This window comes from Balaenoptera acutorostrata, chromosome 9, assembly GCF_949987535.1.
Source record: "Balaenoptera acutorostrata chromosome 9, mBalAcu1.1, whole genome shotgun sequence".
NCBI classification, from domain to species: domain Eukaryota; kingdom Metazoa; phylum Chordata; class Mammalia; order Artiodactyla; family Balaenopteridae; genus Balaenoptera; species Balaenoptera acutorostrata.
In genome coordinates, this window is record NC_080072.1 from 41037642 (window position 1) to 41060574 (window position 22933).

General features: G+C 35.5%; 1 protein-coding gene across 19 annotated transcripts in view; it reads left to right on the forward strand.

Moving 5' to 3' along the window:
* The window catches only part of SOX6 (SRY-box transcription factor 6), a 640888-nt gene that overhangs the window by 237216 nt on the left and 380739 nt on the right, over window positions 1–22933 (forward strand). For 18 of the 19 annotated variants that reach the window (XM_057553078.1, XM_057553079.1, XM_057553081.1 and 15 more), the window contains one exon: window positions 773–1013. In XM_057553078.1, coding sequence (XP_057409061.1) covers window positions 777–1013 — 237 coding nt within the window. In that variant the 5' untranslated portion in view covers window positions 773–776. Of the gene's footprint in view, window positions 1–772; window positions 1014–2492; window positions 2936–22933 lie in introns of those variants that run through there. The other variant, XM_007174880.2, reaches the window with a different exon arrangement.

Below are 22933 nucleotides of genomic sequence, written 5' to 3' on the forward strand. Positions count from 1 at the left end.
GCTTTGAATCTTATATGTACTTTCTAATATAAAATAGATGCATAGTTATTTCATATACTCAATTAAAATGTCACAAAATTGCCTTAAAACTAATCTAGCATTATCAGCTACTCAATCAGTATGTCACTTAAAAGTTTACTTGTAGCAATTGACACAGCTTGAAGGTCTTTAGAAAAAGATCAGATTGACACTAATCAGTGTTAGGCCTAGTACTCATAATACAAGGTATAAACTAAGAAGTCAGGACCAAGTTTGTTTAGGATTTTCATCATAGATTGCTTACTCTCCTGATTATATTTTCTTACATAGACTTCCTTTGTTCCTACGTAAAGCATAAGAGAAATTTGGATATTTGTAATTTCAACTCATCCTCCAAACTGGCTCATTTGCTGTTCATTCATTCATTTTTTTTCATTGCTAGCCATCAACTGAATTACTCTCAAAAATCTAGTTGGGAGAACTGGGAGGAAAAATACACACATACATATACTATACATTATGAAAACTTATTCCATAAAAATTTCATTTGTGGATTGGTAAGAAAGAAAATGTGCAGCAATTACTGGGAAGAAGTTTGCTTGAGTTAAAAGCAAAGAGGGAAAGTGGAACAGATAAGCTAAGAGTTCTTTTTCAGTGGTTTAGAGTAGATCATAAACATTTCTGAAGTTAGAGAACTTTCCTTTTTTCCTGAATTAGTCACATGTAAGGGATGGTTTATTCTTTTGTCATTGACAGCCCTTTTAAAAATCCATGCTGTTTCCTTATTCTGCAGAAGAATGTCTTCCAAGCAAGCCACCTCTCCATTTGCCTGTGCAGCTGATGGAGAGGAAGCAATGACCCAAGATTTGACCTCAAGGGAAAAGGAAGAGGGCAGTGATCAACATGTGGCCTCCCATCTGCCTCTGCACCCCATAATGCACAACAAACCTCACTCTGAGGAGCTACCAACACTTGTCAATACCATTCAACAGGATGCTGACTGGGACAGTGTTCTGTCGTCTCAGCAAAGAATGGTGAGCTTTTAAAATCTGGCCACTGTCACCAAGTATGTCTGTTATTATGGGCTCGTTACAAATAAGTGTTTTAGAGAAAGCTCAAAGTCTGTATCATTAGAGTTATTTGTGTTCAGGCGCTGAAAACAACCACCTTGTATATTATTAATATATTAATACTAGTTAGTGGAAAAATTGGAAAATGGTTTGTGGTTTTGTTTTTATCCATTATTAGGTTGACTTGCCAAAAGATATTTAATTTAATTTCGGGGGAGATTTGGTTATCTTATTCTCTGATTCTCTGTATTTAAGGTGGTGACCTTGATAATACCACAAAATAGGTAGTATGATCCAATAAAGTGTGGCTATGTATTAATATTGAAAAATTATAATAAGCAAACATATCTATGTGAATGAGGTCATATAGTGAATACATCTTCAGTGAGGAAATGCAGGTATTTATCATTTTTAACAGTCATTCTTGATTTATAATAAAGCTTTTCTCACTTATGTGCCTATATATTAACTTCAAAAGGACATGCAAAGCTCCTGAGTATCATTCAATCAAACTGCAGGAGTTTGCCCTAAAGGTAGAAAAAACAATGTCCAATCCATGCAGTGTATTAGCCAGCTTTCCCATGTTAAATTCTACCTGTAACCATCAAAACAGACACCATAATAAGTGACATTATTTATCGAGTTTAAAGCAAAAATATTAAATTTTTTAACATTTAAAACTGACCAAAATCTTAACATATTTTATTAGATTAGGAATTTTAGACCCTGTTTTACATGTCTTAACTTTTGGTTAAATTAATGAAAAATATTTTAAGTGGGAAATGGGGAAAAGTTTTATTCCTTAATAAAAAATAAGGTAATATTTAAAAATGCCTTTACTCTAATAACATTTTAAAATTCTTGCTCTATGCTTAATGTTTCAGAACCAATTCAAAGACTTAATTTTATAATTTATGGAGGTAGACATTTTTCTTTTTCAGATGATTTTGCAGGCACAATTAGTACTCTGAAGCAGTAGCTGAGAAATAGGGGATTGGACTAGACTAGACTAACTGTTCTAGACTAACTTTAGGTTGAAAGGGGATCATCATTATGCAGTTAGACCCCCTGGAAGATTTGTTTTCCTTGCACAGGGGGAAGAGAGAAGGTATAATAAAGCAAGGCTAAAAGTCTGTTTTTTTGATTGAACTTAAGCGGTTCATTTTATAACTCCAATATAGCATGGGTAAAATAGATATTCAGTCACTCTCACTGGCTTTTTGGCAAGATAATAGGGCTATGTTCTATCTTTATTTCAACAAATCATTATGATGCACCTCCTCTGGGCCCAGCATTCTGCTGGGTACTGGTTGTCTAGTAAACAAAACATGCATGATTATGCCTTCATGGAGCTTATATCTAGGAAAGGGAACAGAAATAAATATACACACACAAAGATATAATTAAAATTTGATATGTGTTAAGAAGAAAAAGAACATAATGCCATGTGAGAACATAATGAAATAAACCTCATTTAGAATGGATGGATAGGAATGCCCTCTTTGACCTAAGGATGATAAGAACTAACCAGGCAAAAAATAGAAGAAAGAGTAAAAATAGCAGAGGGAACATCATGTATGAAGTATTTGAGGTGAGAAAAATATAGCTGAGTTTCAGAAAGTGAAAGATAGTCCTTGTAGCTGAAGTGTAATGAGCGAGGGTGCGACGTAACGTTAGATGTGGTTGGAGAGATTGGTAGGGGCTAGTTATCCGACAAGACCTTGTAGGTAACATTATGGAAGTGAAATTTGATACTAAGTGCAATGGAAAGCCATCGACGGGTTTAAGAACATTTCAGAAAGATAGTTCTGACTGTATTATGAATAGATGGGGGAAGATGGAGTGAAAGGAGGAAGACCTGCTGGGAAGCTATTTCAGAAATCCAGGTAAGAGATGATGGTGGCTTGGATTAGTGTGGAGGCAGATGGGCTAGAGAGAAGGGTTAGGTTCAAGATATATTTTAGCTTTTATGCCAAATATACTCATGGACAAATCAGAATAACTACGCTGGAAAATACAGGTTGAGGCAGAAATAATACAGTTCAAATTCTACTTCTTTAGAGCACTCTTTACTTACTTTTCTTAGTATAATTTAGTTGGTATATTGGCAAGTGCAAAATTGCTTCGGTGAGTTATTCTCAAAGTTTTATGATCTAAAATTTTGTCAGAAAATAAATATTAATAATTTGCTTACCAAATTTACAAGTGGGATTTATGGTAGTATAAAATAGTTTAAATTTACAAATATGTTATATTAATATAAAGAAACCATACTTGCTGGAAATGTTTTCAAACTTTCATTCTCTTCTGATATCAAACATTACTTTGTACTGGAGCCTTTGTGTATTCTGAATGTCCGGAAGCCAAAATATTTTGTTTTAGCTCCCACTCTATAGTATTTCCCAGCTGTGTATTTATATGGTATAATAAAAGGATTTAACAATTGGGAAATAGCAGCTGCATTTGGAAATTCCCTTTTCATTTGATAGATTCAATAATGTATAACAAGTATAACATCAGACCTGTAATGACTTATACTGCAAGTATCATATCACCGACCAATTTTTCTTTACAGCAAAGGAAAACAATAGAAGGATTTTAGATTTCTGGACAGCCTTGCAAACCTACATATATTGAGTGTATGTGTTGCAGTGGGGTGACTGTGATGAGAGTAAAACTTAATAAACACTTTGCCTCATTCTACATTCAAGTAAATATTAAATCTGGAAGAATTGTTATGAAGTTAAGTGAAACTTGTAGTTCTCTTCAGTGGATCCTATTTGTTACGCACTGTAATTGAACCTCATAAAATCAGCGTAGAGAAATAAAATTTAAAAGAAAGTCTAAAAACAACAACAGAGATTTTATCAGCGCTTAACTCAGTTTCCATTGTAATTTGCTTTCAGTGATGGCCCTCACTCATGAACAGTTAGAAACAGGCACTAAAAGTTTCTTATATACTGGGTTCAGGAAGGGTTTTACTTTGAAATATCAACACCACAGAGCAGCTTTTCTGTAAGACAGGGTAAAGACAAAGCAGAGAAGTTCTGCTAATCCCTACTTCTGGATTAGAAAAAAAATCTTTAGATGTTAAAATTCGGATTAATTATTTTGATGTTGCACTCCAACAAAATATGAGACTATACAGTTTCAAACGCGTGAAAAAATTCATTGTGGAATAAGCAAAGGAGAATAGAAACTTAGAGAACAGAAATTTTAGAGATCAGCATTCCAAGACTGATTGAAGATAAAAAAATTTTAGACTCTGATTTTAATTACCATTACTTATATTATGGACACCAAAATGTTCGATTTTAAATTTAGTGTGCTATGTTAATTTGTAAGATCCGTTTGAAGGCTGAAAAGTTAGTGTAAATAAGAATTCACTGTCCTTGTTTGCTATGTACAACCACTACTATTTTCATTATGGTACCAGTGTACCAGCACCTTTTTTGTAGAGGAATGTTGACACTTCTTTGAAATATATTTTTGCTCCCATTAGAACTGATTCATTAGACAGGAATAAATTCACATAATTTTTTCATCAAAAAATGTATAGTGTATCATTCTTTTTAATGTAAACAAGCATGAAGAACATTTTGTAGTAATATTTAGTGGCTAGCATATAATATTGTGTGTAATGATTATCTGCTAACGATTACTTGAGTGTGTAGCACCTACTAAGTTCTAAGCACAGGGACTTTCTTGTGAATAAGACAGGTATGATCCCCTCACAGAGTGAGACAATTTTAGACAATGGTAAGTGCAATAAAGAAAATTAAATAAGAAAACGTGATTGAATGACTACTTTAAACAAGCTAGGGAAGGTCTTTTTGAAGAGGTGACATTTGAGTTGAGATTTGAATAATGAAAGGGAGACAACTATGCAAAAATTTGGGGGAAGACACCCAGCTAGAATATATAGTAAGTGCAGAAACCTCTTGGTTGGTGTATTTGAGCAATAGGAAACAATGGAGTGTCTGCAGTGGAATGGGTGAGGGAGAGAGTGGTATGAGATGAAATCTAGGAGGCAGGCAGATGACAGATACTATGGGGTATCATAGGCTACAGTGAGATGTTTCGACTTTACTTCAAGTGAAAGAGGAAGCCATTGGAAGATTTTAAGAAAGAGACTACCATGATTTGATTTATGTTTTTAAAAGATCATATTAGCCGCTGTGTACATACTGGATTGCAAGAGATAACATCACAAACAAGGGTACCTATTAGGAAAACTGTTGCAGTAGTGCAGGTGAGGGTTTGACGGTAAGTGGAAGAGTGGACAGTTGGGGAGTTTATTCTTTGAAGAGTTCCCATAGAGTCTGAAGAAGACAAGATTCACACAGAGGGTGAGAATATGTTATGTAATATACATGTGGGCAGAAATTTAGTCAAGAATGAACAGGAAGTGAAGTCGATGAGACCAGGGCATGGGGAAGGGTAAGGCTTGCCTCCTGGACCAAGAATGGTCCCATGTGAGGACAGAAGCTTTTTGCCTAATAGGGAGATATTTACAGGTGACTTCCAGGGTAGGTTATGGGAATGTGGGCTAGACACCAACAGTATCTCTTACAAGATCCCCAAAGTGACAGGATTCTAAGTGGGACCTCTTGCATGCATGTGCACCTGTGCACTTACATGCATTCTCATACTGATATATATTTTAAGCCAAAATGGGATTATATGCATTTGGCTTTTAACTACTAGTCTAATTAGGTAGAAATAATCATACTGGACCCTCAGGCCCAGAATATCAGAACTCCTTATTTTAGAGACCTACTTAAATTCCCCTAAGTTTTATCTTCTAGAAAAGTTTAAAAAATAATATTCCACTATGAATAAAAGATGCCAATAAAGTTGTTTGTTGTAATTTTTAAAAAAAGTAATAATAGGCATGTTGAGATATTTAGTTAATAATTGTTGGGAACAATACTTTCTTGCTTGCAAACAATTTCTCCTCTCTGCCTTTCTTGCTTTCAGTTCAATGAAGTTGCTAATCAACTCTGAAGTGTTCTATGTAGTTCGCTTTGAGTCATAAAAATTCTGGTGTGGACTTTGTACCATTCCTGGGAATGGAGCTGTTGCCATTACATGATAACAGTCCAGGAACTTTGGGTGAGGATTTAATCCTTCCCAGCCATGCTTTATGTTGTGACAGACTTTTAGAAGATTTCTAATTTTGTTACCTTTTAAAAGATTTTAAAAACTTGAATTGTTGCCAGTTTTTGTTAAGATTTAGTAATTTAAGGTAGTAGGTAGCACTCAAATAAAATTTATTTATTTTTTATTTTTATTATTTTCCTCACATTTACTTTAGAAAGTGTAGTGAAACCCACTGGTTCACCTGGTCCGAACTATGTGCAGGGTTTATGTTCATCTTTTTGGTACCTGATTGGGTCTATGAAGCACTGGGGGAAAAAAATCCATACACTAGGGAAGTTTAGACTTCTTGAGAAATTTAGTTACTGCTACTCTCATTTTAGGATTTGGATATTCATTCACTTTAAGTAAAATTCAAACCTAGACTTCTGGTAATAAGTGAAAATGTTCATCCTTGCCCCTGAGTCATGAAACAACATTCTCCAGGAAGCCCTGTGGGAGATTTCCCATTTTCTATAACTTTGAAAATATATTAGCATACAGTATTGTCCGTTTTTAAACCCATCTCAGAAACTTAATGACAGAAATTTACTTACAGTTTGGACCAAAAAATAAAACCATATTTATGGCACGGTGTAGGTAGTGAAATAGACAACTAATGCTGTCTAGTGTTAACACATTGACCACCTTTATATATGCACACCTTGCTTATGTGCACTGTTTCATTCCTGCTCTTAAAAAATGTATATTTAAAAAAAAACTTTCCTAAACCTGGCTTACTTAAACAAAACGATTATTGGCATGCTACTTGGAAATATCTCATTGTTTATGGAAATTTGAATTATTTTATCATTACTTTTATTGATATAATGCATCTTTCTAAATATACTTTTTGGAAAAGATTTCTTACTTACATAGCTATTATCAAAATCTTTATAAAAAGTAGAAACATTGACATGCTCCGGAATAGTTGGCTTTTCCCCCCCCTGGGCAAGAAGGAATCAGGTATGCATGCTGATTAACACACTCCAGTCATTAACGTGTGATTATGTGGGCTGCATATTGAGCACCTGCCAAAATATAAAAATCCAGTACTTTGTTACATCTGTGCAAAGACTTTTTTGCATTTCTTTTGCATTTTGACAGTTCAAGGAAAATCAGACCCCAGTATCTTTTCTTTTTTTTTTTCAGTGTAATAAAATTGTGTGTACAGAATGTTTTCAAGGAGATAGGATATGTCATGTTTATTTTTATTTTAATCTTTCGGGCTGTATAAGATCCAGTGACTGGGGTTTGCAGAACTCTGACTGTAATATGAATCTCTTAATGAACTTCATCACCATGATTCACTTACAATTTACAGCATTCCTTCATGTTCATAAGGATTATCTTTTCTGGGATTCAGCCAATATTCCTCTAGTTTGCTTTATTTTTATGTGATACCTTTATGTCTCATAAGTATTTTGTTTTCATTCTTTCACCAATATGCTGTTAGTGTACACCTCATAGTGATGCCAGGGCTGCTATGGTTTGATTTTTCCTATCCAATATCCATTTGCAAATATTCCTTCATGACAAAAGTGTAGCTTGGGCTCTATAGCATTTCCAGACACTTAGGAAAAGTCACTTTTAGATAATTATTTAAAATAAGATTGGTTACTCAGAAAATCTGGTATGATCTCGTCTAACAGCTTGATTGAGCAGGCCTATTCTACTCAGCTTTTCTTTTCTTGATGGATTTAAATGGCATTTGAATGTAGTAGAAGATTTTTTTTTTTAAAATAAGCTTCTCGTTAAAATTGGTCAGTATTAATCATAGGAAGCTGATCTCAGGACACCAATAATTTTCTAATTAAAGCAGAACTTCACAAGCAAATTTCAATCTATAGGTGGTTCTAATTAACGTACACTTTCTTGTACAGAATTCCTTCTTCCTCAGTGATGATTTGGATATATCACTGTAATGAAATATCATAACTGGAATAATGAAATCTGCACATTTCTGTAATGTTTCTAAGCATTATGGTATAGAAAGTAATGTATATAAATATTATATAGCATGAAGTCATTTACATGACTAATTTGAACTTTTTCAAGATTAGAATGAGATACGAATTTTAAGGTCCTTCTAGATTAGCATGAATAAGATGATGATACGTATGATAGCGTGTTGCTTTGGGAGCAGAAAGCTGGGGTTGTGTTTCTACTCCTCCAGATCTACCTTCTTATTTTAATTTGAAGAGGGTTACTTTCCATAAAGTCAACTTAACATGACAAATCCTGCTGCCACCATTTATTTGGAGATGAGATTGTAAGGGCTCTCTTTGATTATTGAGTCAAACCACCTGCACTAAGCAGGAAAGATCCTACTTTGTTCCTTCCATGAACATATCTAACCTTTCTTGAACACATCTAGTGAATGTGCCTTAATTACCTTGATATGCAAATTATCCCACTGTTTAACTGTCCTCTGTAATAAGAAGTTTTCCTTGCTTTCCAAGAGAAATGTAACCTTTTTAAAGAACAACTTCAAGCTATTATTCCTTTTGTTAATATAGCTTTCAATGTGATGACATATTTATTTTTTATACCCTTAACCTCTTAAGTATTATTTTGGTATTACTACAGTCCCGTGACCTCTAGGCATTATTTTTCTAGGTGATGCAAGTTGAGTTCAATAGTATGTCTGTGTAAACCACATCCTCAAATCCAAAGTATGAATTACACACCTTTGCTAATAAAATTGTACATTCAGGTAAAAATTAGAAATTAATACTTATGCATGTTATCTCTCTTCTTTATATTTAATTAGCACCCTAGAAAATGGGAAACCCGATTTAATAAAATGATTAGAAATTATTTTGTAAACTTCTGCTTTGATTATAATTTAACTCTAATTTGTTTTTGCTGCCAGTGTACTGAGAATACCTAGAATACAATAGTCTCAAGTTCATCAAACTTTTGGGAAGAAATGTGCCCTCAGTCAAGCATAGATAGAGTATTGTGGTATAATAGAAGAGACTCATTTACCTTGAAACACAAAGAATTAGAACTTTTTGGAAATTAGCGTTATTTAGGAATTTTTTTGTTAGTTCTAGTGGTTAATTAGTAGATTTTTTACATTACTGTGGGCTAGCCAGGATTAAACTAAAGTAATCCATGAACAAATTGAGAAAACCTTTGCTCTTGAATTCAGAGTTAATATTTGGCCTTCAGTTGTATTAATTTTTTTGTACATGGTATGCTTCTACCAAAATGCCTTTCTTGTTTTTGATATATTCTGATACATTTTGATATATATTCTGATATATATGTTCTGATATATATTGTATGTGAAGTTGATTAAAGTTCATTTATTTTGCTTTCTGTAATTGACAGTAAAATTAGAGTTTAGCTCTCCTTTCAGCTACTGTTCTCTTGGATCCGTGAGGAATGCCACAGTAGGGCAAGGAATGAATCTGAATCTGAGTTTTTGGATTTTTCAAAATTAAGAGAGAAAAATAAAAATTCACACCCCTCCCTTACCCAGAGAGAAAGGACGGGCTCTGTGATTGTAACTGAGCCATCATCATCATCTTATTCATGCTAATCTAGAAGGACCTTAAGGTTGTGTGTTGTCTTCAGGTACTTGCTGCTTTGTGGTAAATTGGTGACAGTTTTGTGCCAAGTTTTCCTTTTTCTGGAAATGTAAATACAGATAGATGTTGATAGATAGATAGATAGATAGTTTTATAAGCACATAGCCTCCAAAGAATCATTTTTAATCTCTGTACTTGTTTTATCTGTAAAAACTTAGCGAGCTAGAGATGTTATTTAAAAATTACTAGACTACAAAGAGTTTCCTGTTATGCCATTATATATATTTACTTGACATATTAGAAGGAAATTAAAGACTTTTGTGGTGAAATTCTCAAAATTGGGAATTTTACTTGGGCAAGATCCTAGTGAAGACAGGAGATTGTTGAGTTCACAGAGTGGCTGGGAGGGCTCAGTGTGTATGACGTATAGAGCAACCCGCTCTCTAGTTGCTTTTCCATAGGCAAACTAGACCATGAAAGGACTTCACTGTTAATAGAGTGTAATCTCTCTTAAGGAACAAATGGATTTGACTGACCTTGACTGGGCTCTGGTACTTTTTATTGTTAAGATTTGTGAGGAATTAAGAGGACACTCCGGCTATTTCCTTTTTTGTGTGACCCCAGACTCATCATTTTTATTTTATTTTATTTATTTATTTATTTAAAACCCACATTTGTTTATTTATTTATTTTTGGCTGTGTTGGGTCTTTGTTTCTGTGCAAAGGCTTTCTCTAGTTGTGGCAAGCGGGGGCCACTCTTCATCGCGGTGCGCGGGCCTCTCACTATCGCGGCCTCTCTTGTTGCGGAGCACAGGCTCCAGATGCACAGGCTCAGTAATTGTGGCTCACGGGCCCAGTTGCTCCGCGGCATGTGGGATCTACCCAGACCAGGGCTCGAACCCGTGTCCCCTGCATTAGCAGGCAGATTCTCAACCACTGCGCCACCAGGGAAGCCCTATTTTATTATTTTTAAAAAATTTTGTTTATTTTTAAATTTTTTTCCTGTTCTAAGCATTTTATATGTATTGAGTCATTTAATTTTTATAATAACCTTATAAGGTAGGTGCTAGTACTATCCCCATTTCATTGATGAGGAAACCAAGTCACCAAGATTTAGTGACTTGCTCAAGGTCCCAAAGCTCAAGTTCACTCAAGTGGCTGAGTTAGGATTTTTTTTTTAACATCTTTATTGGGGTATAATTGCTTTACAATGGTGTGTTAGTTTCTGCTGTATAACAAAGTGAATCAGCTATACATATACATACATCCCCATATCTCCTCCCTCTTGCGTCTCCCTCTCACCGTCCCTATCCCACCCCTCTAGGTGGTCACAAAGCACTGAGCTGATCTCCCTGTGCTATGCAGCTGCTTCCCATTAGCTATCTATTTCACATTTGGTAGTGTATATATGTCATTGCTACTCTCTCACTTCGTCCCAGCTTACCCTTCCCCCTCCCCGTGTCCTCAAGACCATTCTCTATGTCTGCGTCTTTATTCCTGTCCTGCCCCAGGTTCTTCAGAACAATTTTTTTTTTTTTTTTAGATTCCATATATATGTGTTAGCATACAGTATTTGTTTTTCTCTTTCTGACTTACTTCACTCTATGACAGACTCTAGGTCCATCCACCTCACTACAAATAACTCAATTTCGTTTCTTTTTATGGCTGAGTAATATTCCATTGTATATATATGTGCCACATCTTCTTTATCCATTCATCTGTCGATGGACACTTAGGTTGCTTCCATGTCCTGGCTATTGTAAATAGTGCTGCAATGAACATTGTGGTACATGACTCTTTTTGAATTATGGTTTTCCCAGGGTATATGCCCAGTAGTGGGATTGCTGGGTCGTATGGTAGTTCTATTTTTAGTGTTTTAAGGAACCTCCATACTGTTCTCCATAGTGGCTGTATCAATTTACATTCCCACCAACAGTGCAAGAGGGTTGCCTTTTCTCCACACCCTCTCCAGCATTTATTGTTTGTAGATTTTTTGGTGATGGCCATTCTGACTGTTGTGAGGTGATACATCATTGTAGTTTTGATTTGCATTTCTCTAATGATTAGTGATGTTGAGCATTCTTTCATGTGTTTGTTGGCAATCTGTATATCTTTTTCGGAGAAATGTCTATTTAGGTCTTCTGCCCATTTTCTGATTGGGTTGTTTGTCTTTTTGATATTGCGCTGCATGAGCTGCTTGTATATTTTGGAGATTAATCCTTTGTTACTTGCTTCGTCTGCAAATATTTTCTCCCATTCTGAGGGTTGTCTTTTGCACAGCAAAGGAAACCATAAACAAGACTTTATGGTTTATGGTTTCCTTTGCTGTGCAAAAGAAACATGGTTTCCTTTGCTGTGCAAAAGGTTTATGGTTTCCTTTGCTGTGCAAAAGCTTTTAAGTTTCATTAGGTCCCATTTGTTTATTTTTGTTTTTATTTCCATTTCTCTAGGAGGTGGCTCAAAAAGTATCTTGCTGTGATTTATGTCAAAGAGTGCTCTTCCTATGTTTTCCTCTAAGAGTTTTATAGTGTCTGGCCTTACATTTAGGTCTTTAATCCATTTTGCCCAGCCTCATCATTTTTAAATAGACAACAAGACATAGGTAGTTATCATATTGATAGTTGTTTCTGGGGGCTTAATTACTACCCTTTTTCCTAGTGGATCCCAACTACCTTACTTTTTCCCTAAAAGCTTAATATCTTATTTTCTATTTTTACTGAAGCTACTCTTATACCTTTGAATGATTGTAGAATCCCCCTTTCTTATCCCCAGTTTCTGTCATGAGTTGGGGACAGGTTTCCCAGAAGCTGGATTAAACAGCATTTCAAAAGATCATTTTTGCCATACTCCAAGCACTCCTCTTCCCTGCCAGCTCTGAGCTAGTGTCAAACAACAGGTTTCTGGTACCTTGACTCTCCTATTTTCAAGGCTATTCCTATTTTTGTTATAGGGTAGGGAGGTTTTTTACTTTGCCTCCTTTGCTTTAGTTACTCAATTCTTTTTTTAAAAAAAATATTTATTTATTTATTTTGGCTGCGTCGGTTGTTAGTTGCAGCACGTGGGATATTTTGTTGTGGTACATGGGCTCTTTGTTGCGGTATGCGGGCTTCTCTCTATTTGCGGCACGCGGGCTCCAGAGTGCACAGGCTCAGTAGTTGTGGCACGTGGGCTCTGTAGTTTCGGCATGCGGGCTTAGTTGCCCTGCGGCATGTGGGATCTTAGTTCCCCAAACAGGGATTGAACCCGCGTCCCCTGCATTGGAAGGCAGATTCTTAACCACTGGGCCACCAGGGAAGTCCCTAGTTACTTAATTCTGATGTCTGAGGTTTGTCCACCATCTCAAAGTGCTTTAATTATTCCTCATTTGGATGACACTTATGCAACATGGGTTCCTGGTGATCTGACTGATACCTGGATCCTGTGATGTGCATATAACTAGAGTGTCCATCATAGCCTTCAGTTCATTTAAAGCATACTGGGTGCTTTGCTGACTACATATTAAAAATACACAGTTATTTTTATATTATTTGAGAGCTCTGGTAGCTCTCAAATGGGGAAGAAAAGGAAACAACTGCAAAACAGGAGAGCATTAGGATAATAGATTTGATGCTAGAGTAAGTGGTCACCTCTTAAGAAAAGCTCTACAAAATCATTTGAGACTCTCTGTGCATAAAAACTTGCTCTGTAAGAATTTGTTCAATTACGCTTCTCAACTTCTGCATAATCACACCCCTCTTTCCCCAGTGCCTCAATTTGTCAAAGAAAACATCCTTTTGATTCAGTGGAAATATTTTCCCTGGGGTTATTTAGAGGAAACTTAATTTAGAGGAAAGGATGTTACCTCGTAGAAGACCTGTGCTTATCTCTGCCACTAATCTCCTGACTTCAGTTTCTTCATCTCAAAAATGAAAGATTCAAAGCATGCAGCAGCAGTCAGAGCTGGGCCCCTCTGCTGGGCCAGGGGCCAGCTCTGCCCACCAGTGCACTGCAGCTGTAGCTGTGGCTCTGCCATAATAGGAGGGCAGAGGCAGCCCACATAGGGGACATCCCTTGAATCCCTGGCTCTGATGGCCAGGTGAGATTGCACTTCTGAGCCCCACAGGACATCTCCTACATAAGGTGACTCCTTAAGACTGGGAAAGGTAGCTGATTTACCTAATACATAGGAACAAACGTAGGGAATTTGGCAAAATGAGGAGACTGAGGAATATGCTTTAATTGAAAGAATAAGACAAAACCTCAGAAAAAGAACTAAACAAAATGGAGATAAGCAATCTAGCTGATAAAGAATTCAAAGTGATGGTCATAAAAATGCTTACCAAACTTGGGAAAAGAATGGATAAACACAGTGAGAACTTAGAGATAGGAAGTATGAGCATCACACAGAAATTATAAGTGAACTGAAAAATACACTAGAGGGACTCAACAGCAGACTGGATGATGTAGAAGAACAATCAGTAGAAGCTGGAAGACAAAGCAATGGAACTCACCCAGACAGAGCAGAAAAATGAAAAAAGAATTTTAAAAAAATGAAGATACCTTCAGGGACCTTTGGGACAACATCAAGCAGAATAACGTTTGCTTTATAGGGATCTCAGATGGAGAAGAGAGAAATGGCCAGGAAAATTATTTGAAGAAACAGTGGCTGAGAACTTCACTAGTCTGGGAATCTAGGAAAGGAAACAGGCATCCAGGTATGAGCTCAAAGAGACATACATCAAGACACATTATAATTAAAATGGTTACAGTTAAAAATAAAGAGAACCCAAAAACAGCGAGGGATAACAACTTGCTATGTACAAGGGAAACCCCATAAGGCTATCAGCAGATTCTTCAGCAGAAACTTTACAGGCTAAAAGGGAGTGGAATGGCATATTCAAAGTGCTGAAAGGAAAAACTTCCAATCTAGAATTCTCTACTCAGCAAGGTTATCATTCAGAATTAAAGGAGAGATTGAGTTTCCCAGGTAAACAAAAGCTTGAGGAGTTCATCACCACTAAACTGGCACCATAAGAAATGTTAAAGGGACTTCTTTAATCTGAAAAGAAATGACACTAATTAATAATAGGAAAACATACAATGCAGGTGGTCAAAATGTACAAACTTACAGTTATAAGATAAATAAGTACTAGGGATGTAATGTACAACATGATTAATACAACTAACACTTGCTTTATTATGTATGAAGGTTGTTAAGAAAGTAAATCCTATGAATTCTCATCACAAGGAAAAATCGTTTTCTTTTTATTTTGTATCTATATGAGATGATGGATGTTCACTAAACTTACTGTGATAATCATTTCATGATGTATGTAAGTCACATCATTATGCTGTGCACAGACTTATACAGTGCTGTATGTCAATTATATCGCAATAAAACTGGAAGAAAAAAGAAAACATATAAAAATAAAAATCCCACTGGAAAAAGTAAATATATAATATTAATAAAGTAATAAAATCTCACTGGAAAAAGTAAATATTTTATATAAATAAAATAATAAATAAAAGTAGATATATAGTAAAAGTAAATATATAATAAAAGTAAATATAATATATATAAAAGTAAATATATAATATATATAAATAAATAATATATATAATTGATCAATCATTTATAAAGCAAACATGAATGTTAAAAGACAAAAGTGGTAAAATTACAATATTTAGTTAAGGGATGCATAAAATAAAAAGATATAAAATGAGTCATCAAAAGTATGAAACGTGGGTGAGGGAGAGTAAAAAGATAAAGCTTTGGAATGTGTTCAAATTTAAGTTGTTACCAATTTAAAACTGTTACCAATTTAAGACTGCTATATACATAGGATGTTATGTGTGAACTTCACAGTAACCACAAGTAACTCCACAAAAGATAATGAGAAAGGAATCTGAACATAACACTAAAGAAAATCACCAAACACAAGGGAAGAGAGAAAGAGAAGAAGAAAGAAACAGAGAGGAACTACAAAAACACTCAGAAAACAATTAACAAAATGGCAATAAATACATATCTATCAATAATTACTCTAATTGTAAATGTAAATTTGCCAATCAAAACATATAGAGTAGCTGAGTGGATAAAAAAACAAAACTCAGGGCTTCCCTGGTGGCACAGTGGTTGAGAATCTGCCTGCCAATGCAGGGGACACGGGTTCGAGCCCTGGTCTGGGAAAATCTCACATGCCACAGAGCAACTAGGCCCGTGAGCCACAACTACTGAGCCTGCGTGTCTGGAGCCTGTGCTCTGCAACAAGAGAGGCTGCGACAGTGAGAGGCCCGTGCACCGCGATGAAGTGGCCCCCGCTCGCCGCAACTAGAGAAAGCCCTCTCACAGAAGCGAAGACCCAACACACCCCAAAATAAATAAATAACAAAACTCGACTACATGCTGCCTACAAGAGAATAACTTCAGATGTAAGGATACACAGACTGAAAGTAAAGGGATAGAAAAAGATATTTCATGCAAATGGAAATTAAAAGAAAACTGGAGTAGCAATACTCATATCAGACAAAATAGACTTCAGAACAAATACGCTAATTAAAAGACAAAGAAGGTCATTATATAATGACAAAGGAGTCAATCCAGCAAGAATATGTAACATTTATAAATGTATATGCACCCAACATAGGATCACTGAGATATATAAAGCAAATATTAACAGACTTAAAGGGAGAAATTGAAAGCAATACAATAATAGTGGGGGAAGTTAATACCCCACTTACATCAATGGATAGACCGTCCAGATAGAAAATCAATCAGGAAACATCGGGCATTTATGGCACATTAGACCAGATTGACTTAGTAGATATATAGTTGACCCTTGAACAACACAGGTTTGAATTGTGCAGGTCCACTTATATGTGGATTTTTTCCAAGAAATATACAGAAATATACATGTAGAATATCGTGTGTAAGACTTGTATTGAAGTGGATAGCCTCTCCTTTCATAGGCATAAGGTGATATTTAATATAAAATTGATAAGGTGTCAGTTTTCTTAATGTTCATAACTTTGCTTTCAAAGAATTACATTACCGAAATATATGCCCCTCATAATTGGAGAAATTGTGTATCAGCCTATCATCACAGGTATGCACTCTCCCCACTTTTATTGGAAGTATTGGAAGTCCTAGCCACAGCAATTAGTCAAGAAAAGAAACAAAAGGCATCAAAATTAGAAAGAAAGAAGTTAAACTGTTACTATTTGCAGATGACATGATACTATATATAGAAAACCCTAAAGACACCACCAAAAAAACCCTTAGAACTATAAAATGAATTCAGTAAAAGCATAGGATACAAAATCAGTATACAGAAATTTATGGCATTTCTATACACTAATAATGAATTATCAGAGAAATTAAGAAAACAGTCTCATTTACAATCACATCAAAAAGACTAAAATACCTAGGAATAAATTTAACCAAGGAGGTGGAAGACCTGTGCACTGAAAACTGTGAGACACTGATGAAAGAAGTTGAAGAAGACACAAATAAATGGGAAGATATTTTGTGCTCATGGATTGGAAGAATTAATACAGGCAAACCTTCCTTGTTTTGTTGTGCTTTGCTTTATTGTGCTTCACAGGTATTGCATTTTTTACAAATTGAAGGTTTGTGGCAATCCTAGATCAAGCAAGTCTATTAGTACCATTTTTTCCAACCGCATTTGCTCATTTTGTGTTTCTGTGTCACATTTTGGTAATTCTCACAGTATATCAAAATATTATTATTATTATTATATTTGTTATGGTGATCTGTGATCAGTGATCTTTGATGTTACTATTAGAATTGTTTTGGGACACCACAAATTGTGCCCATATAAAAGGGTGAACTTAATAATGTTGCGTGTGTTCTGACTGCTCCACTGACTGGCCATTCCCCCATCTCTCTCCCTCTCCTAGGGTTTCCCTATTCCCTGAGACACAGCAATACTGAAATTAGGCAGTTAATAACCCTACAGTGTCCTCTACATGGGAAGAATTGCATGTCTCTCACTTTAAATCAAAAGGTAGAAATTATTAAGCTTAGTGAGGAAGGCATGTTGAAAGGCAAGATAGGCTGAAAGGTAGGCCTCTTGTACCAAACAGTTAGCCAGGTTGTGAATGTGAAGGAAAAGTACTTGAAGGAAATTTAAAGAGCTACTCCAGTGAGCACACAAATGATAAGAAAGCAAAACAGTCTAATTGCTGATACAGAGAAAGTTTTAGTGGTCTGGATAGACTATCAAACCAGCCACAAAATTCCCTTAAGCCAAAGTCTAAAATTCCCTTAAGCTAAAGCAAGGCCCTACTTCTCTTTAATTCTATGAAGACTGAGAGAAGTGAGGAAGCTGTAGAAGAAAAGTTTGAAGTTAGCAGAGGTTGGTTCATGAGGTTTAAGAAGCCGTCTTCATAACATAAAAGTGCGAGGTGAAGCAGCAAGTGCTGGTGTAGAAGCTGAGCAAGTTATCCAGAATATCTAGCTAAGATAATTTTTAAAGGTAGCTACACTAAACAACAGATTTTCAATGTAGATAAAACAGCCTTATACTGGAAGAAGATGACATCTAGGTCTTTCATAGCTAAAGAGGAGAAGTCTATGAATGCCTGACTTCAAAGCAAAGACAGGGCTAATGCAACTGGTGAATTGAAGTTGAAGCCAATGCTCATTTACTGTTCTGAAAATCCCAGGGCCCTTAAGGATTACGCTAAATCTATTCTGCCTGTGCTCTATAAATGAAACAACAAAGCCTGGATGACAGCACGCCTGTTTACAACATGGTTTACTGAATATTTTAAGCCCATTGTTGAGACCTACTGCTCAGAAAAAAGATTCCTTTCAAAATATTACTGCTCACTGACAATGTACCTAGTCACCCAAGAGCTCTGATGAAGATGTACAATGAGATTAATGTTGTTTTCATGCCTGCTAACACAGCATTCAATCTGCAGCCCATGGCTCAAGGAGTAGTGTCAACTTTCAAGTCATTATTTAAGAAATACATTTAGTAAGGCTACAGCTGCCATAGATAGTGATTCCTCTGATGGATCTGGGCAAAGTATATTGAAAACCTTCTGGAAATGATTTACCATTCTAGATGCCTTTAAGAACATTCATGATTCATGGGAAGAGGTCAAAATATCAACATAAATAGGAGTTTGGAATAAATTGATTCCAATCCTCATGGGTGACTTTGAGAGGTTCAAGACTTCAGTAGAGGAAGTAACTGCAGATGTGGTAGAAATAGCAAGAGAACTAGAATGAGAAGTGGAGCTTAAAGATATGACTGAATTGCTGCAGTCTCATGGTAAAACCTTAATGAGGAGTTGCTACTTATGGGTGAACAAAGAAAATGGTTTCTTGAGATGGAATCTACTCCTGGTGAAGATCCTGTGAAGATTGTTAAAATGACAACAGAGGCTTTAGAATATTACATGAACTTAGTTGATAAAGTAGCAATAGGCTTTGAGAGGACTGACTCCAATTTTGAAAGAAGTTCTACTGTGAGTGAAATGTTATCAAACAACATTGCAGGCTACAGAGAAATCCTTCATGAAAGGAAGAGTCAATTGATGTGGCAAACTTCATTGTTGCCTTATTTTAAGAAATCACTACAGCTACCCAAACCTTCATCAATCACCACCCTGATCAATCAACAGCCATCAACATTGCGGCAAGACTCTCCACCAGCAAAAAGATTATGACTTGCTGAAGGCTAGATGAGGTTAACATTTTTCAGCAATAAAGTATTTTTAATTGAGATATGTACTTTTTTTTAGACAGAATGCTATTGCACACTTAATAGACTACAGTGTAGTGTAAACAACTTTTAAATGCATTGGGGGGACTTCCCTGGCAGTCCAGTGGTTAAGACTTTGCCTTCCAATGCAGGTCGTGTGGGTTTGATCCCTGGTCAGGGAGCTAGGATCCCACAAGCCTCACGGCCAAAAAGCCAAAACGTAAAACAGAAGCAATATTGTAACAAATTCAATAAAGACTTTAAAAATGGTCCACATCAAAAAAAAAAAAATGCATTGGGAAAAATTTGTGTGACTTGCCTTATTGTGATTTTCACTTTATTACGGTGGTCTGGAACTAAACCCACACTATCTCCAAAGTATGGCTTTATTGTTAAAACCCAAAGCAATATACAGATTCAGTACAATCCCCATCAAAATTCCACTGGCATATTTCACAGAACTAGATCAAACAATTCTAAAATTTGTATGGAACCACAAAAGATCCCAAATAGCCAAACAATCTTGAGAAAGAAGAACAAAGCTGGAGGTATTACACTCCCTGATTTCAAATTACACTACAAAGCTATAGTAGTCAAAACAGTATTGTACTGGCACAAAAACAGATACACAAATCAATGGAGCAGAATTGAGAACCCAGAAATAAATCTACACATATATGGACAATTAATTTATGACAAAAGAGCAAAGAACATACAATGGATAAAGGATTGTCTTTTCAATAAATAGGGTTGGAAAAGCTGGACAGCTACATGCAAAAGAATGAAACTAGGCCACTGTCTTAACACCATACACAAAAATTAACGGAAAATGCATTAAAGCCTTGAATGTAAGACCTGAAACCATAAAATTCCTAGAAGAAAACATAGGTGATAATCTCATTGACATCAGTCTTAGTGATTTTTTTGTGGATCTGACTTCAAAGGCAAGGGAAACAAAAGCACAAATTAAAAAATGGAACTACATCAAACTAAAGCTTCTGCAGAGTGAAGGAAAACATCATCAAAATGAAAAAGCAACCTACTGAATGGGAGAGATATTTGCAAATCATACAGCTGATAAGGGGTTAATATCCAAAGTATATAAAGAACTCATACAAACAACCTGATCAAAAAATGGGCAGAGGATCTGAATAAGCATTTTTCCAAAGAAGACGTGCAGATGGCCAACAGGAACATGAAAAGATGTTCAACATCACTAATTATTTTTGAAAAATTTTATTGGAGTATAGTTGATTTACAATGTTGTGTTACTTTCTGCTGTACAGCAAAGTGAATCATTTATACATATACATATATCCACTCTTTTTTAGATTCTTTTCACATATAGGTCATTACAGAGTATTGAGTAGAGTTCCCTGTGCTATACAGTAGGTCCTTTAATTATCTATTTTATATAGAGTAGTGTGTATATGTCAATTCCAGTCTCCCAATTTATCCCTCCCTCCCCTTCCCCCCAATAACCATAAGATTGTTTTCTACCTGTGTAACTCTGTTTCTGTTTTGTAAATAAGTTCATTTGTACCATTTTTAAAGATTCCACATATAAGCAATATCATACAATATTTGTCCTCTGTCTGACTTACTTCACTCAGTATGACCATCTCTAGGTCCATCCATGTTGCTGCAAATGACATTATTTCGTTCTTTTTTATGGCTGAGTAATATTCCATTGTATATATGTACCACATCTTCTTTATCCATTCCTCTGTCGATGGACATTTAGGTTGCTTCCATGTCTTGGCTATTGTAAATAGTGCTGCAATGAACATTGGGGTGCATGTATTTTTCAAATAATGGTTTTCTCTGGATATATGCCCAGGAGTGGGATTGCTGAATCATATGGTAGCTCTATTTTTAGTTTTTTGAGGAACTTCCATACTGTTTTCCATAGTGGCTGTACCAGTTTACATTCCCACCAACAGTGTAGAAGGGTTCTCTTTTCTCCACACCTTCTCCAGCATTTACTGTTCGTAGTTTTTTTGATGATGGCCATTCTGACTGGTGTGAGGTGATGTATCATTGTAGTTTTGATTTGCATTTCTCTAATCATTAGTGATGCTGAGCATCTTTTCATGTGCTTTTTGGCCATCTGTATGTCTTCTTTGGAGAAATGTCTATTTAGGTCTTCTGCCTATTTTTTGATTGGGTTGTTTGTTTTGATGATATTAAGCCGCATGAGCTGTTTGTAAATTTTGGAGACTAATCCCTTGTTGGTCACATCATTTGCAAATATTTTCTCCCATTCTGTGGGTTGTCTTTTCAATATCACTAATTATTAAGGAAATGCAGATCAAAACCACAATGAGATATCACTTTATACCTCGTAGAACGGCTATGTTTAAAAAGATAATAAATAACTAATGTTGGAGAGGATATGGAGAAAAGGGATCCATTGTACACTGTTAGTGGGACTATAAATTTCTGCAGCCACTATGCAAAACAGTATGGAGATTTCTCAAGAATTTAAGAATAGAACTATTATATGACCCAGCTATTCCACTTTTGGGTATTTTATTCAAAGAACATGAAAACACTAATTTGAAGAGTTATAAACACCCCTATGTTCATTACAGCATTATTTACAATAGCCAAGATCTGGAAATAACATGATAACCTGTGTCCATCAATGGATGAATGGATAAAGAAGATGTGATACACACACACACACACACACACACACGGACAAAATGGAATACAGCCATAAAAAAGAATGATATCCTGCCATTTACAACAACATGGATGGACATTGAGGGTATTATGCTAAGTGAAATAAGTCAAACAGAGAAAGACAAATACCTATGTTTTCACTCATATGTGAAATCTAAAAAAAAAAGAACAACCAAATAAAAATAAACAAAAACAAACTCATAAACACAGAGAACAGATCAGTAGTTACCAGAGGGGAAGCAGGTTGAGGGGATGGGTAAAATGGGTGAAGCAAGTCAACTGTATAGTGATGGATGGTAACTAGACTTGTGGTGGTTATGACTCTGCAGTCTAAACAAATGTTGAATTATAATGCTATACACCTGAAACATTTAAAAAAAGATTGGGGGTATTTAAAAGAGGGATCAGAGGGAAATTACATTGCTCAAAGCTGGATTTTCTGTGAAATTTTGCTGATGTCAACATGAGCATGGATAAACACGTTTGAAAATATTCTATAATCTATGAAAATGTATAAAGTGGAGTCCTTGGATATGAGTTTTTAATGTTAATGATAATATGAAAAAATATAACTAGCTATTAAATGAGAAGAAAGGGGGATTTTGTTCTAGGTTAAAAGAGATTTAAGAGCATAACCAAGTATAAATCATGAACTTTGATTGGATTCAGTTTTGAAAAAAAATATTTAGGGACAACTGTGGAAAGTTTAATATGGGTTGTATATTAGATGCCTTAAAAGGATTATTATTCATTTTCTTAGGTATGATAATCATATTGTGGTTATGTGGGAGAATATCCTTAT